This window comes from Hemibagrus wyckioides, linkage group LG20 (genome assembly GCF_019097595.1).
Source record: "Hemibagrus wyckioides isolate EC202008001 linkage group LG20, SWU_Hwy_1.0, whole genome shotgun sequence".
Lineage (NCBI taxonomy): Eukaryota > Metazoa > Chordata > Actinopteri > Siluriformes > Bagridae > Hemibagrus > Hemibagrus wyckioides.
In genome coordinates, this window is record NC_080729.1 from 2,756,991 (window position 1) to 2,774,416 (window position 17,426).

General features: G+C 39.8%; 1 protein-coding gene across 1 annotated transcript in view; it reads right to left on the reverse strand.

The window, feature by feature from the left end:
• cdh7a (cadherin 7a) overlaps window positions 1–17,426 on the reverse strand; it is a 105,152-nt gene that overhangs the window by 20,080 nt on the left and 67,646 nt on the right. The window contains exons 7-9 of the mRNA XM_058419012.1: window positions 16,725–16,978; window positions 15,363–15,499; window positions 8,606–8,727 (exon numbers count right to left, since the gene is read on the reverse strand). Of these exons, the coding sequence (XP_058274995.1) occupies window positions 8,606–8,727; window positions 15,363–15,499; window positions 16,725–16,978 (513 nt within the window). The remainder of the gene's footprint in view (window positions 1–8,605; window positions 8,728–15,362; window positions 15,500–16,724; window positions 16,979–17,426) is intronic.

Genomic DNA, 17,426 nt, shown 5'->3' on the forward strand with positions numbered 1-17,426 from the left:
ATGATGCCTACATAAGCAATCTACATCAACTGATATATAGCTTTTTTAAAACACTGTAACATCTTACTTAATGATAGTGTTCATTAGGCTACATAATGCCTACATAAGTCATATACAACAACTGATATATGCCTTTTTTAAATACTGTAACACCTTACTTAATTATAGCGTTCATGAGGCTAAATAATGCCTATATAAGCATTGTACATCAACTGATATATAGCTTTTTTAAAATACTGTAACACCTTACTTAATGACAGTGTTCATAAGACTACATAATGCCTACATAGGTCATCTATTGCAACTTATATATACTTTTAAATCACAGTTAAACCTTAATTAATGACAGTGTTCATAATCGTGAGCGTCAAATGCACAAATGTTTCCAGACAACTGACATAAACATACTTAAACATTCATAACACCACATTATGTTTACATAAGTCATCTATGGCAACTGATATTTACCTTTTTTAAAAAAAACTGTAAACCCTTACTCACTGAGTGCCCATAAGGCTACATAATGCCTATATAAGCCATTTACAGCAACTGATCTATACTTTTATTTTAACAGTTTACTTAATGACAGTGTTCATAAGGCTATATGACTGTCAAATGCACAAATGTTTCAAGACAACTGACATAAACATACTTAAACATTCACAACACCACGTTATGTTTACATAAGTCATCTATAGCAACTGATATATCCTTTAAAAAAAAAAAACATAACCCCTTACTTAATGATAGTGTTCATAAGGCTATAGGACTGTCAAATGCAAGTCATCTATAGCAACTGATATATCCTTTAAAAAAAAAAAACATAACCCCTTACTTAATGATAGTGTTCATAAGGCTACATAATGCCTATATAAGTCATCTACAGAAACTCATATATACTTTTTCAATCACTGTACACACTTTACATAATGACAGGGTTCATAAGGCTACATAATGCCTACATAACCAATCTATAGCAACTGATTCAGTAACACCTAACACCTTATTTAATGACATGTTCATAATGCTGCAAGGCCGTCAAACGCACAAATGTTTCAAGACAACTGAAATAAACATACTTAAAACAATCACTTCATGACAAATTACACTCATTCACAACACTGTATACATTGTCTACAGCAACTGTTATAACTGTAATAAGAAAAAAAACCCTGAAACATAGTGTTCATAAGGCTGCATAAGACCTCTTCATTAAGGGCTTCATGACAGCTGACATAAACCTACTTAAACCATCATCATTCCATCATACTAAATTATGTGTACATACACTAAGACATAGATGACAACCTATTTCTAAAGAAAACAAAAAAAGTGTTCATAAGACTGCATGACACGTCCTAAAGAAGTGCCTCATGACACCTGACATTAACCTACATAAGCATTCGTAACACTTTTCCCGTTCTTTATTATGCTAGTCCTTTTTCCTATTAGTCTTTTTCTTGTAACCTTTACAGATGAAGCTTCTTCCTGCATACACTAAGTGCTTCACAAGGTGCTATACAAATGAAACACCTCACCTCACCTCACCTTATTATTATTATTGTTATTATTATTCTGCTTGAGTGTTACCGACTAGCAAAGAAAAGAAAAGAAAAGAAAAGAAAAGAGAAAAACTGAGGTTAAATGATCAAGTTGTCATTAGCCTGAATCTCATCGTGTAATAGCGTACAAATCCGATTTGGAGTGTCCGTATCAATACGTCTGTCTGGAAGAGTTCGAGTTCTAATCAAAACAATCACGGCGCTGGGAGGCGAGTCAATACGCTATAAGTGATTAGCGCTGCTTAGACAGTGTGCTGGGGGATTTGGAGAAAAGTGCTATGTTTTGGAGATGATTATCAGACCTGTCTGTCAGGTGGAGCATTAAGGAGATTCCCCCGATACGCTGTCGGGGCTTAAATCTGCGAGCCGGGGCTGAGTTTAATACCCTGCACCCACGTGTGGCGCTGCGGTCAGCACAAAGTCAATCTACTCGGAAATCTCCTCGGCACCGGTGAGGTCCGGCTGGGAATAAATGTGTTCTTTAGATTGTTGAGAAATGAAGTTCTGAACAGCAATTCATAAAAACGTACAGGTGTGTGTGTAAAACAAAGCGAAAACACAGATAAGTGGCGACTATCTATTATCTATTAGCACGACTAATATTTTTAAATATTTTATATAAATATTCATTAATTATAGTCTGATATAAAATTATTAATTTAATATTGTTAATTTATTCATTAATTTAATGTTTAATATTTCTTAAAATATTATTGTAATATTTAAAAAAAATATTTTTTGTAATTTTTTTTAATTAAAGATTTGACCCTTTGTTTCTTTTGTTGTCTTTTCTTTTTAGCAGAATATTCTCACCGCCATCGCTAATCCCTAATAAATACAGCTAACTCTTACATATCCATATCTATTAGCTAAATCAAACATGCTGATAGATTTTATGTCATGTTAGTCAGCTCAAAACATTCTCAAGAGTCAAAACGAGAAAGGGGCGGAGCTTCAGGGAATTCAAAATGTGCTGTAAATCATTTTAGAATTGTATTTAAATTAGCTTGTTTTCACTGAGGACGAAAAAAGTTATGGTGTATTCTGTATTGATCTGAATTGATGTATGGTGTATTGATCTCAAATCTTTGTAGAGTGACGATTTAGTCATCCAATCAGGTTGAATTATTTGTCTGAAGCATCTGGTTTAAACTGGTTCACCGTGTATATATTTATATACACTATATTGCCAAAAGTTTTGGGACACCCCTTCAAATCATTGAATTCAGGTGTTGTTTTTCAGGGGTTCCTGTTCCAACATGACTGCACACCAGTGACCAAAGCAAGGTCCATAAAGACATGGATGAGTGAGTTTGGTGTGGAGGAACTTGACTGGCCTGCACAGAGTCCTGACCTCTACCCCATAGAACACCTTTGGGATGAATTAGAGTGGAGACTGTGAACCAGACCTTCTCGTCCAACATCAGTGTCTGACCTCACAAATGTGCTTCTAGAGGAATGGTCAAAAATTCCCATAAAAACACTTCTAAACCTTGTGGAAAGCCTTCCCAGAAGAGTTGAAGCTGTTATAGCTGTAAAGGGCGGGGCAACTCCATATTACATTCATGTGCATGTAAAGGCAGATGTCCCAATACTTTTGGCAATACAGTGTGATGAAGTGATTGTTACATTTTGACTAAAAACTAAGCAAGAAAAATCCTTCAGAACCATATCCAAACCCATGAAGAGGAAGGCGCAGTGATCTGTGACGCTTGTTAAGCCGAAGTCATTCACTGAGCCTCATGAAAACATTCCTAACATCAACTATCATAAATCGATACGCTGCTGCTTAAATCGAATACACCACGCTGCTTAAAAAAGGGCACAGCATGCATATGAGATGATGAAGTACGGATGACTCGGTTTCTTCCGCCCCGCAGGTCGCACAGGGACGCCTACGGCTACGACACGTCTCCGGGCCCGGCCCCGGCGAGCGATCGTGTCACAGAGGAACCTGAGTGCTCAGCCATCCTTAAGGAGAGAACATTAAAAAGCTCAGTGCGCTCATTACTGATGATTTCTGCAGCTGCAGATTTACCAGGAAGCGTACATAATCCTCTAACACATCATTCGCAGATCACTGGACCTGTTCGCACCCAGCTTCTGTTAATGTTAAAGAAGAAAAGGATACTGGGAACAACAGAGGGCAGTTCAAGGAGACCGGGCAAAGTGCCGTGAGCTGGAAGGAGAAGGCGGTGCAGGAAAGCACCTGGAGTGACCCCATTAGAGGAACTTCAGGATGGCATCTGGGGACGTTTTTTTACGCATGGCCATCTGTTTTAGTCCGTAATGATCGGGAGGTTTCTGCGTCTCATCGAGTTCACTGGTGTTTAGCCAAGCGGAAAAATCGCTCCAGTTTTTAGGAGAAGGTAGAGAGCAGGTAGAGCTCAAAACCTCACTTTCAATCGATTTCTATGAAACTCTTAGGACTTCTCAAAGTGGCACCATCAGCCAGAGCTAAATTCTCACTTCTAATAAGTCAAAAGCTTGATTTGTTTCCTGTAACAGAAGCTCACAGCAGTTCTGGATGGAATTCAAGTCATGAGGTGTGAGTCATGTTCACACTGAAAATTACAACAAGTGCACTAAATACCCAGATGATGAACTTATTCAACTGAAAAAACAAAACGTTAAATGTTGGACACTTTATAAACATCAACACTCATAGCTTGGCTTCTGTAGTGAAAAGGGGCGGGGCTACCAGGCACTGACACAATTTCAAGATGGCTGATGACACTCTGGTGAACACGATGCTGGTAGACGTGTGTTTGGAATTCGGAAAAATAAGGGAGCTAATCATTTTTGTGGTCTTCCACTTTGGGGTCTTCCACAACCCACTTTGGGGTTGTGAGTGTAATGATGTCATGCTGCATCTCTTTATCCTGATGTTGATTAGTTTCCTCTAACAGTATGCCTCACCAAAAGTGAAGTACACTATATTGCCAAAAGTTTTGGGACACCCCTCCAATCATTGAGTTCAGGTGTTGTTTTTCAGGGGTTGGGCTCGGCTCCTTAGTTCCAGTGAAAGGAACTCTTAATGCTTCAGCTTCATACCAAGACATTTTGGACAATTTCATGCTCTTTGTGGGAACAGTTTGGGGATGACCCCTTCCTGTTCCGACATGACTGTACACCAGTGACCAAAGCAAGGTCCATAAAGACATGGATGAGTGAGTTTGGTGTGGAGGAACTTGACTGGCCTGCACAGAGTCCTAACCTCAAGTCCAACATCAGTGCCTGACCTCACAAATGCGTTTCTAGAGGAATGGTCAAAAATTCCCATAAACACACTCCTAAACCTTGTGGAAAGCCTTGCCAGAAGAGTTGAAGCTGTTATAGGTGCAAAGGGCGGGGCAACTCCATATTACATTCATGTGCAGGTAAAGACAGGTGTCCCAAAACCTTTGGCAATAAAGTATATTTCTTACTCACAATAGCACAAAAGTGCACACTTTTATTGTATCCTAGCTTCCTGTAAAATATTTTTTGTCATCTTTTATAAACACAAATAAAAATAAAAACCAGGTGGAACTTAAAGTTGTCACTGCTGAATCTCTGTAAACAAAAGTGACCCATGGAGTTACTGAGCAGACAGGAAGGTGTGGACGTGGACCTGGACGCGGACGTCAATCTCGCAGCCATATAGAAGCATTGGAGCGTTTAATAGTCCAGCAGCGGAGGCTTTTTAGGGCTGTGTTAAGGACACAGCCACTGGGCTGAAACTCTAACGAGACCTGAGATATGGATACTGCGAGCTCCTGTCATGGCTGCACCACGTCAAGCTCCAGCGCGTCCTGAATGACCCCGGAACGAACGAGAACCGCGAGGGAAGTCAAGCGCTTAAGAACAGAGCTCTATTTGATGGGAAATATAACCGAGGGTTCGCCCGGGGTCTTAGAAATACGGCACAGTCATCTGGCATTTAATATCTGGGAAAGTTAAAAGAGATGGGGAGTCTGGGATTGACCGGAAGACACAGACAGGGATCCAGAGGGGGACTTGACTTTTTTTTTTTTTTCCCAGACAGAAATTTTTCATCAGCGTTTCCTGAGATGAGCGCTACCTCCGGTGGCAAACATGATTTCCCACGACACCGAGAGTTAGCCGTAATTGCCGGGCTGCCAACAACGATCTTTCCATCAGGGAATTTCATGAGGGAAAGTCGTCTCATGGACCCTCAGTGTGGCTTGTTGCTTATGATTTAAAAGCTCTAATGGGAACGATGGGAATTTGAGCATTGTCCGAAAGCGTCTATGAAGACGTATTTTCAAGGCATGTTTCTATCTGACTTTTTTTTTCCTCTCTGAAGAATTCATATTACACTGTTTTTTTTTTAAAGCACCTGTAAATATCTTCACATTCCAGCTGTGAAAAGAAGCCCTCAGGCATCACAGGAGTGAAAATGTCACCTGATCGAAAGTTATGGCGTCTCTGAAGCGACACCAACGCGAGCTTGGTGTTTATTGTGTCCTTTTGAATATCTTACAGAGAACATTTCGTTATCAGGAAATTTCACATTCCGATCCAAGGCCGAATACAATCCCAGTCTCGACTCGGTGTGGCGGAATAACCGAGGTGGAGTGTGTGATCTGTCGTTCACTTCAAATCGCTTTTTTTTGACCAAGGTCCCTAAACCAGCTCATTTCACACCACTGTTCCCTCTGAGTGTGTATGTGTGTGTGTGAGTGTATGTGTGTGTGTGTGTGCAGAGCTGTAAAGCTCCTTCGCCACCGCCGTGCAGTGATCTGATCCACTGATTAGACTTACACGCTGCACAATAAGCCTGTTTTTTTTCCCCGTCACTTCGCTCGTGTTCCCTATGCTCTCGGCTGGCGGCGGATCGTGATATTAAAATTGCAGCCTGTGTTTGCGTCTCTGTTTTAGCATCTGAAATTAAAAAAGTCTGCTTTCAGACAAGATCCAAAAAAAGGTTGCCAGATTGTGATTTTTACAAGTGTCAGCGAATTGTATCAACAGCAGATTCTCGTGTTGAGGGAGTGCTAATAAGATGAGATTAGATCTGTTTCTTGTTAATTGTTATTTGTTAATTGTCAAACAGCTCAATCTGGCAACATAAAGACATTGCTCTCCCCTCAAATCTATTCACATCTCGCACATGTTTAAAAAATAATTACATGATTGATTTCTCTTATTGTTCTCTTATTTCTCTTATCTTATCTAAATTTGTATTAATGAGGAAAAATCAGTACGTATAAAGAAAGTCAGACATTTTGACATTTCAAGCTTTTCCAATGCGTTCTTTATTAAAGGTGTTAAAAGTGTTTAACAGTTTAATCTGGCAACATAAAGAGATCGTTTCCTCTTCATAATCATATAGATTTGCTTTACACTTAAAAATTAACTGCATGATTGATTTCTCTTATTAACATGTATTAATGAGAAAAATCAATATGTATAAAGAAAGTCAGACATTTTGACATTTCGAGCTTTTTGAATGCGTTCTTTGTTAAAAATGTGCCAGGTTGCCAGATTGGTTTTATAGCAAATTTCAGTCAGCTAACTTCATTTACATTAGGAATGTTGATGGATATAAATAAGATCAGTTTCTTGATCAGCATAAAACAGTTTAATCTGGCATCGCTTCCACGCTTCCATCCTGTTAGCAGGAGGTATATTTTAACTATATTTTCTTTAATTAATGCTAAAAATCTACACTTGTAGATAGCAAGAAAGTCAGACATTTGAAAGGTAATGCGCTCCTTATTAAAAGGTGACCGGGTTGCCAGATTGTGTTTTTCGTCCCTAATCTCATCAAGCCTTCATTTAACAATAACAATAAACATGGTTTGTTTCTGTTTCACACTGCGCGCGGTCTCTTATGTATGTATGTGAAATGTTGTAGCAGTAAAAAGGCCGTGTTCTAATTACAGCAAATGAAATAAAACCAGCGTATGTTCTTGTTCCGCGTCAGTGAATGGGTTTGCTCCGTCTCTTAGCTGCTCTGTATTTATAAGAATAATCTGTAATAATACAAGAGCACTTTAATGTTTAGGGAAATGGCGGGGCTGTAATGCGGCTTCATTAAAAATAAATTGGATTATGTTGGTACGCGAATGTTATATATACAAAGTATTTGGTCACGGCACTCGCAACAGCACTCGCGTCACATTTTGGATTGAACACTTGTTACCAATACGCCAGTTCCATCGCCTTATGGGACGTTTTTAATCAGTATAAATAATCAAATGATTTTTCTGGTTGTGAGTCTGATCTAAAACGAGTCTGTCGGCTTTCAGTGTGTTTGAGACGTGTGTTTTTCCCTCTGTTGGAGAACCTTACACAGAATTTTACTGGTTGAAGATGAAATTTGAGCTGATTTTTAGATGTACAAGCACTTGGAGAACATCTCAGAGAGCAGAAATGGGTTTGAGGTCAACATTTACTTTGAAGATCTTAGCGAAACATCTGTGCGAAAAGAACTAGAAGTTCTCCTAGTCGGCTAGGAAACAACAGAAATCCTTATAAAACACTACAAATTTTCTACAAAGTCCTGAGTGGAACATGACAAAACTCATAATGTGGGCGTGGCTTATCTTCCAGCAATTTCCGTTGCAGACACTGGTCTGGTTAGCGGTAATCACTCCGGCGATACGCAGTGAGCTCGTTTTCTTTAAACAGTGTCGAACCTGAGGTAAAATAAAGCATCCCTCTGGTTTCTTTACTCTCCCAACCTCCCCCAAGGCCTCAAACTGTCAATCAGACAAAAGCGCTAATTACATTCTGAGCATCGGCTTCGCTCTCCGTGCAGCCGCTTCCCCTCTTATCAAACTAATTTGTTTAATTCATCAACCGTGAACTTTTCAAAGCTGAGTCTCTGGTGTTCTTGGTTCCTTCAGGTCAGCGCAGGCATACGCCGTCGGAAAGGGACGTAGCGGCTGCGACTGAAAATGTCACCGGTATATGAGAGATTCTGTCAGAACCCGGAGGGACGCGATAATCATATGAGTAGCTATTTCACTTTTCTGTGGCTCAGAAAAAAAAAGAAAACTACGCGGAGTGATGCAAGCCGGAGATTGTAGTACCTGGCCTGGTCCGGCACTCTCGCACAGGAACGTCTCGTACTCTATGGCGAAGACGGGAGCGTTATCGTTGACATCCATCACCGTGATCAGGGTGATTCCTTTCCCCACCTGCGAGGGGTCCACTGGAACACAGACACACAAGAACATAATGTTCTCGGAGAATCTTCTCCTTTTTCTTTCTTTTTTTAAGAGCTACTATAACTTTATGAACATCTTCTAGCTGGTATAAAATGTTAGAACAAGAAATAAAAGTTTCTCAAAGCACTTCAGAAAGTGAAGAACCCTCTCGCTATGGAAAGAAACATTTTAAGAACAAGTTTATGAGATATGGTTCTAAGCAGACATTTTGTGGGAATCAGGAACTCAGGAACTAACTGAGGAACCATTAAGGAACTCATTAAGTTTCTCAGAGAGGTGAAGCTACTTAGAAAGATATAATAAAAGAACATCTCAGTATCCAAGGAACTCATTTCTGGAATGGTTCCTTTTTTTACAAAGAAGAACTGTGGACCCTTTAAACACCTTTAGAAACAGGGTTCCTCGATGGTTCTTTGGCTGGTTGATGAGAAGGTTCTTCACTTTCTCAGAGCAGATAAGTTATTTAGAAATGTTTTTAAAAAACACAATTATAAAATTAAAGAAAGAGCATCTCGCTATCCAAAGAATCCGCTTCTGACATTTTTTCATATAACAAAGAAGAAACCACAATTTTAGAAACAGGGTTCCTCAATGGTTCTTTGGCGTTTTGGTGAGGAGGTTCTTCACTTTTTTCAGAGAAGATTAGCTATTTAGAAATGTATTTTAAAAATAATTACATTGAAAATAAAAAAGAACATCTCGCTATCCATAGAATCCACTTCTGACATTTTCTCATATAACAAAGAAGAAAAACTCTTTTAGTAACAGGGTTCCTCTGAGGTTCTTCACTTTTTTTCACCAGGGGTGAAAGGACACTGGACCACTGCTACACACAGTTCAGAGGCGGCTACAAGGCACAATCTGTCCAATTTGAAATTTTGAAAAGGTTATCTTTTCTGATAACATCTTAATAAAAAACATATTTAAATGGTTACGGAACGCTGTTTGTGAAGGTATATGAAGGGTTTGAATGATTTTCCGACATGAGAAACGTCCAGAAGAAGCTTTTTGGATGATGTTCTTGAGATGGGGGTAAATATTCAGGCTGAGGATGAGGAAGGTGACTGATGCAAGCTTGCGTTATTTATTGGATTTTACTTTTAAGGGAATGAAGAAGAAGCTTGTGGACTTGCGAGAACATGAAAACCAATTAAATAAACGTGAAAAGAAACATGATATCACAACAACGATTAGCTGGAAACCCTAAAACTCGACCCACGGAGAAAAACAAACATGTTTGTATTTTTTCAAAAAAAAGTATTTCAACATCAAATCTTTCAGCACTTCAAGGTCACCGGATTCGCTGCCAACATTTACCGATGTGTTGCTGGATATCGTTATTTATGCAACACTTGGCAAACAGCGAATTAACAAGCCATATGGGGCTTCACAAAGTTCTTGTTTTGTAAGCATATAACATAGATTAGAGAGGGGGTTTTTTGGGTTCTCTTCATAACACGAGCCAAACCTGAACACGTGTGGAGGGCAAACGGCGAGCAGTCGAGCAGAAGAGACACAGCTGGGAAAAATCGCTGACTACATCCGACAGCTTCCGAGCCACGAATACACGCATCAACAACGATTAATAAGACTTGTCATGTTTTTATTTCTATTTTTTTATTATAATATGCAAGCTTGGGTTTATTCTTGTCATCTTTTTTCGAGAAGAATTTGGGCAAAAGATCAACCAAGATGTGCTGCTATAGTTTAGCACAGGAGCCAAGACTAAAAGGCTAATCTTGCTAACACATTGCTAATGATAGCATGTTCAAATGAAAAACAAATTATTATTATTTAACACTCAATCAGTAGTCCATGCCACGTAGCCGAAGAGTTTCGACACAATGCTTTTTAGCTCCACTAATACGATCCATTTGGCTCAACATGGCTGAGATTTAAATTAGCAATCCTTTTAGTTTGATGCTAAGCAATGCTAGACTTCCTGTTGCTAGCGGAACTGAAGCAAACAGTCAGCTATTTCAGTTATGCTATGTTTTGGTTATTAGTAAGCTATTGTTTATCTATTGGATTAAATGAAGCTGTTACTAAAATAATATTCTGCTACAACAAACAGCTTCTTGCTAATAACCAAAAGATGTCAGCTTACCTCAGAGGCTAATATCAAAGGAAACCTGACCTTCCTGTCATGCTAGCCGTCACCTTTCAGCACCTAGATTATAAATCTCAAATTGCCTCGTTTTTAAAACTCTGTTTTAGCATCAAAGCTACAAGACTTCGAAGATAAACAATGCTAAACTCGAAGTCATCAGATAAAACGCAGTGAGAGGGTGTTTAATAAATGCGATCTGCGGATACGACAAACATCTGGACGACTCGCTGGAAACAGCTGACTCACTGAAGTGCTGTGATTTATCGCACGTACCGCTGCATGTGTAACGCAAGTCAGTTTTAGCAAACATGCTGCAAAAAAACAGCACTAAAGAGCATTCTCTGACTTAAATAGATGAGGAACATCTGCCTCCGAGTCTCCACACCTGCAGGAAGGTGAAAACACGGAGTGTTTTGGTCACAGAGCCTCGTTCATCTGCGGATCTGACTCGATAACGGATCGTTTTACAGACGCTGAGTAAAGCGGAGTCGGGCTGCGGCGGTGTCACGGCTTTATTAAAAGTGCTGTCAGCGGTGACAAAAGTGAAAAAGTGGCGCATTTTACAGAACATAAGAAGCTTTTTTTTTCCTCGAGCAGGTGCTGCACTGCGACCCTGAGCAGGATAAAGTATACACTGAAGACTAAGGAATGAATAAATGAATGAATGATGCCATTTTACATTAAACTCTCAGCGTTTATAACTCATTGAAGCAGCTAACGTTCTTTAGCTAACATTACAAAACTGCCAGTCTTAGTGTTAGCATTGCTCACAGAGAAAATAAGACATAAACTTAACAGACATTTATTCAAATAGAGTATCCACATAGCTAATTATACGTTTAGCAATCATCATTTTCTGCCTTAACAATATTAACTAATGCTTGTTCACGCGAATTAGCATAAATAATTAATATCACAAAATGTCGCTAATTAGCATGTTGTAAAATTCTTAAATCTGATTGGTCAGAAGGTGTGAGGTCATTTTTTTTTAAAGAACAACCAGCAAAGCGACAGCAAATCACAGTGATAAAGGACATTTTTTAATTTTTCTTTTTTTTCTGGAGGTTTTTGTTATTATGTGCAATATATTTTGTTAATATATTTTTCTATCAAAACACATTCCGAAGTCTTACATAAACATTAAATTTAAAAAATTTCAAATATAAATCTGTTCAAACTATATTTTTTGAAGAGTTGTTTTTTTTTATTTATATCTCGTCCTTCATATAAAACATTCTTAACATCATTTCAAATCTATTTTTTTCCTGATCTATTTTCTTGTCTATACCTTCATCTTTTCTTGCTTCCGAGCGTGATGATCTCCGAGTTGTGGTTATCATTATTTACTAATAAGTGGTGATTGAATTTATGCTAATTCTTGCCAGCGTATTTGTGTTCGTGGGTGGAATAAACATTAGTCGATACAAGTGTTAATCACTTTGTTTACGTTAATTAGCGATCCGCGGTGTTAACTAACGCGTCAGTTTGAGGAGCCTTTGTTTCTGAAATTAAAGCCGTAATCAATGTCGGTTATCGTTGACGTATTTTGTCATGTCTGAAATGAAAGCTAATTAATGCAGGTGTTTGGTGTTGTTGCGTTGACGTTCGAACAAACATCAATAGAAGCATTAATTACTTTTCGGCGTTTGCTAGCACACGCAAACCAGTGGCCTGTGAGTCTGAGGGACTGTTAAAGGGACAAAAATGAAACAGGTTGAAGGATTGACACTTTATTCCATGCCGCTGGCTTTGTGTGTGTGTGTGTGTGTGTGTGTGTGGACGTGCGGGAGCTTTTCCGGCCGTCTCCGAGTGTTCGCCTTGAGCTATTTTACCGTGCTATTGTCATTCTGTGATACCTTTGTGTCACTGAAGTGAACACTGGATGTTCTACAGACTCACTTCTTCCCCGTGAGTCACCCGGTGATTGTCAGAGCTTTGTGCTGAAGAAAAAAAAGCAAGCATATAACTCTGTTTTAGAAATATTTTAGTCTTTAAAATATAAAAATTTCAGCGTTGAATGCGAATCTGCTGTTCATCCTTGGTGCTCGGCAATGCCGTTAGCGCTGCAGGTTCTGAAGTGTGTTTTCAGATGAAGTTTTTGTCTCATTCTCACCAACAGGTGAAGAAGGACGTTTCAATCTTGCGTGTCTGGCCCCCGTCGCGGAGACCTTGCGCGTATATGACAAAGACAGATCGTCCGCGCAGTAGACCTCGCAAAGTTAAGTCAGGTATGTCTACATTTATGGAAAGTGGAGGAGAAACGTGGCTTGGTGAAGGACATTGTGGATGCTGGTCATTCAGATCAACACTGTTAAAGCTGTATGTGTTTGAGGAACACGAGGAACTCGAGTGAAGGTCGCACTCCAGTTAACCAACAGATTAGATACTGTATTATATACAGCAGTAACCTAGTTATTGTTTCAAGCAAAACCATTCGATTTTCATTTTTTTTCTCAAAGGTGCAACTTTCTGTCCTCCTTGTTTCCTCCCACTCTGCCCACCTGCCTTTCTGTCCCCCTGCCCTTCTGTCCCCCTTCTGTCTCCCTGTCCCTATGTTCCCCTGCCCTACTGTCCCCCTGTCCCTCTGACCCCCTTTCCTTCTGCACTCCTGCATTTCTGTCCCCCTGCCCTTTTGTTCCCATGTCCTTCTGTCCCCCTTCTTTTTCCTGTCCCTCTGTCCTCCATTCCTTCTGTGCTCCTGCTCTTCTGTCCCCCTGCCCTCTTTCTTCCACCCTCCCCTTTTGCCCTTCTGTACTCTTCTCCTGGGAAATAATAAACATAGCATACGTCCATACCTCACAGCTGGACCTTAAAGACCGATGTTGAACCTTTAATACACTTTAGAGTTAAATTATCTTCACTCACACTTCATAAAATACCAGAAATGTAGCTCTGAGGGACAGCAGGCAGTGACAAGCAACGATGCAGTAATGATTAGCATCTGTTTTTCACTTCTCGAGGTCAAACAAGTGAAGGAAAAGAGAAATCTTGGAAATTTTCTGGAAATTTTGAATCAGCTCAATCAATATTTTTATTATTCCATTTTCTGTAGCACTTATCCTACACAGGAAAACCTGCAGTCTATCACAATGGGCTTGGGGCAAAATGCAGGGGTCACCCAGGATGGGGTCTCAACACAAACTCTCACACATTCATACACACTAGGGACAATTTAGAGATGCAAAGCAGCCTACAGAGCGTGTCTTTGGACTCGGGGAGAAAACCGGAGAACCCTCAAGAAACCCCTGAGGCACGGAGAGAGCATGCAAACTCCAGACACACAGATGGAGGCGAGAATCGAACCCTCAACCCTGGGGAAAGCAGTGGTGGTAGTACAGTTTATGACAGTATTATGATAACTTTTTTTTGTTTTTGAGCTGCATTTTAAATCTATAAAGGTGTCATTGAATTAATTAATTAATTTATTTATTTATTTATTCATTCATTCATTCATTCATTCATTCATTCATTCATTTATTTATTTAGGTGATTTTGTGAGTGTGATTTTACAGTGAGATATCTTGCTATTTCTCCAAGAGTTAAACAAATAATAATTAGACATATAATAATACTGTAAATATTAGACACATTTTATTTTAGCATTTAATGAGATTTTAGTTGAATTATCACCTGTCTAGTTCAATTCTAATTCTGTAGCATTTCACTACACGTGCGCCGTCGCGTTTGTGACAAATACAATGTTGGATTTTGAATTCGTTCGCTAACGTAAGGCCTTGATGGAAACTACAACCAAATGATTTGTAACACACACTTTATCAAGTGCCTGAAGGTTAAAGTGTGTTTTTTTTGTCATATAAAAAATATTTAAAAAGATATTACACAAGCCAAGCTCACAAGCACACACTGACCTACATTTCACGGAAATAAAAATATATTTATCAGCGTTAGACCTTTAGGAAAAATGAAAAGTGGGTCACTCTGACCCGAGCGCGGCGGACGGTGTGAGGAAGCGGATTGCGGCGCCTCTGAACATCTGTTCAAAAAAGCGCTTTACGACGCTTGTCCAGAGTCAAAACAACATATGTGCGCTTGATTTCCAGCAGCGGGACGGCGAATCGTAGGTTTTTTTTTGCATTTTGAAATGTAGATTACGGCGAGCCGGAGCCAGCTGTTAGGTCAGTGACAGCCTGTTAGCCTCGGGGTAATGATATTCATGGGGAAATTGCTCGAGAGGCTTAAATTTTTATCTCTTATTACAGTACGGCGGATTTCATTCTAATAGAATTTGGGATTGTGGCGAGCGAAACCCAGCTGCTCCGAGCTCCATACCGCGATAGGAAGCGCCCGTCTGTCAGGAAACCCAAAATATCGTTCCCACCTTTCGGAAGTCTCAATTATGAACGCTGGAGAAGAGAAAAAAGAAGAAGAAAGGCGTACGAGGAGGACTCACGCGACGATTTCACAGAGCGTTCTTTGTACCCGGCGCTGTGGGTTTGTTTGGTTTTGAGCGTGAAAAATGAGAAAAAATGAAAAAAGGACACGACTCACGGCTTTCAATGGCGAGGATGGTGATGTTGTGCACGGCGTTCATCTCTCGGTCTAAAGGCTTAGCCGTGCTGATGACTCCGCTCGCCGCTTCGATGTTGAAGAAACGCTCCAGATCCGTGTTCCGGTCGATCGAGTACCTGAAGTTTACAAACGGAAAATCAGGATTAAATAAGAATAATGAGTTACGTTGTGAACCAAATGAATGTAAATAGCTGTTTTGCATAGAACAGGCTTAGCAGTCAAATCCATAAGTATTGGCACCCTTCTTTTCTCAGTAATTTTACAGAAATTAATTTTTTATTTATGTAAATATTAAAAAATATAAAGTAAAATTACTATATTATATAGTATGCAATTATAGCATTTTAAAATTTTTTAAAAATATTTAAAAAATTTTTAAAATTTTTTTATTTTAATAATAATTAAAATTAATGTAAATAACATTATTAGTTACATATTATAGCTAGATTATTATTTTTTTTTAAAAAAGGAAAAAAAAAGAATTCGTCCCAGATGGTAAGCCAGACACCTAGCACACACACATTTATTTATTTATTTATTTATTTATTTATTTATTTATTTATTTATGATGTAAAGGACAATATTGCTGATTTCCATAAAGGGTGCCAAAACTTTTAGAGTTATTCATGCATATATGCATATACAGACGTTTGTATCAGATTAAGGCTTTAACACTCCATTTAACTGAGATAAACATTCATAAATACCTGACTAGTCATGAACGTAATGAACCTGGGTTAAAAAAAACCCAAAACCTAGCTCCATCGTATATAATGCCTAAGAATTAGCTAAACGTAGCTCGGCTAGCCGGCGTCCCATTCGAATTAGGTTTAATTAATTGAAGGAGCCAGGAATTCTGATTGAAATGCGTCTCATTGTGCGGCATTTCCTCGAGGTGTTTTGAAAAATTCATTCCAAATGGGATGTTTTGTTGTTTTTACCACCGTGTTGCATCAACATCAAAATTGCAATCAGAATAATTTCACGCCTGCTTGTGGGACCCAAACACGCTTAGCGGTGAACATTAATCTTGGAGCGCCGGCGTCAAGCGTGGAGCTCATTGAGCAAGACCGATCTCTACAATTAACACGCTGGTGCACTTCTGGAGGAGCTCGGCATGACAGAAATAATAACCCCGCCGAGCCATCGTCTTTGTGCTCTCTCGGCGTGCGCCGTCAAAGCTAATCAGCGTAATTCAGCAACGGTGATGGTAATAAGGAAGAGGGGGAAAAATGGGGTGTTTATGCTGCAATTAAGCCTCTGAGGCACACGGAAACAGTGACACGAATCTCCCCTGATGACGGAGCTCGATGTGGTGAGGTGCGAGGTCGCGTCCCAGACCTGATGGGGCTGTTGGTGGAGTCAGGGTCCGTGGCGGAAACCGTGCCGATGATGGTGCCCACTTTAGCCGCTTCAGAAACCACCATCCTGCTGATGGACGCGGCGAACACGGGTGGCTCGTCCACGTTCTCCACCACCAGCCTGACCATCGCCGTGTCGCTGAATGGCCCCTGAGCTCGGAAGCGAGGATCCATGTGTTTGTTGGATGCTTCGATTTTTAAAGTGTAGCTCGACTTGGTTTCAAAGTCCAGACCCTGGAGAGAGAAGATGAAACGGAAAAAAGAGATCAGAAATAAAACAAAAACAGATGACAGAACACAATCATCAACCGGACTCCAGAGGATCCCGAGCCGATCAGAGCGTTAACATAAAGAGCTGATAAACGTCTCGAGCGTCGCTACAGGACAAAGCTGAATATCGATTCGGAGACAGAGATACACCATGCACAAAATCTCTTTTGGAATAAGTTTTCACGCAGCACATTTATCACACCTGCCCGCATGGATGACTGTCACCTGCTCTGACTGTCAACTGCAGGACAAAACCCAAAGGCTGAACCTAAACTTCTCAAACTTCTCCAAACTCTCAGATCTGTTTCTCATAACACTGTAGATCTGATTATTAGAGCAATTTTTTCCTCCTTTGATGGAGCATTTCAACTTCTGCTGCTGCTCCTTCTGAGACACGTGAAAGCAACCAACT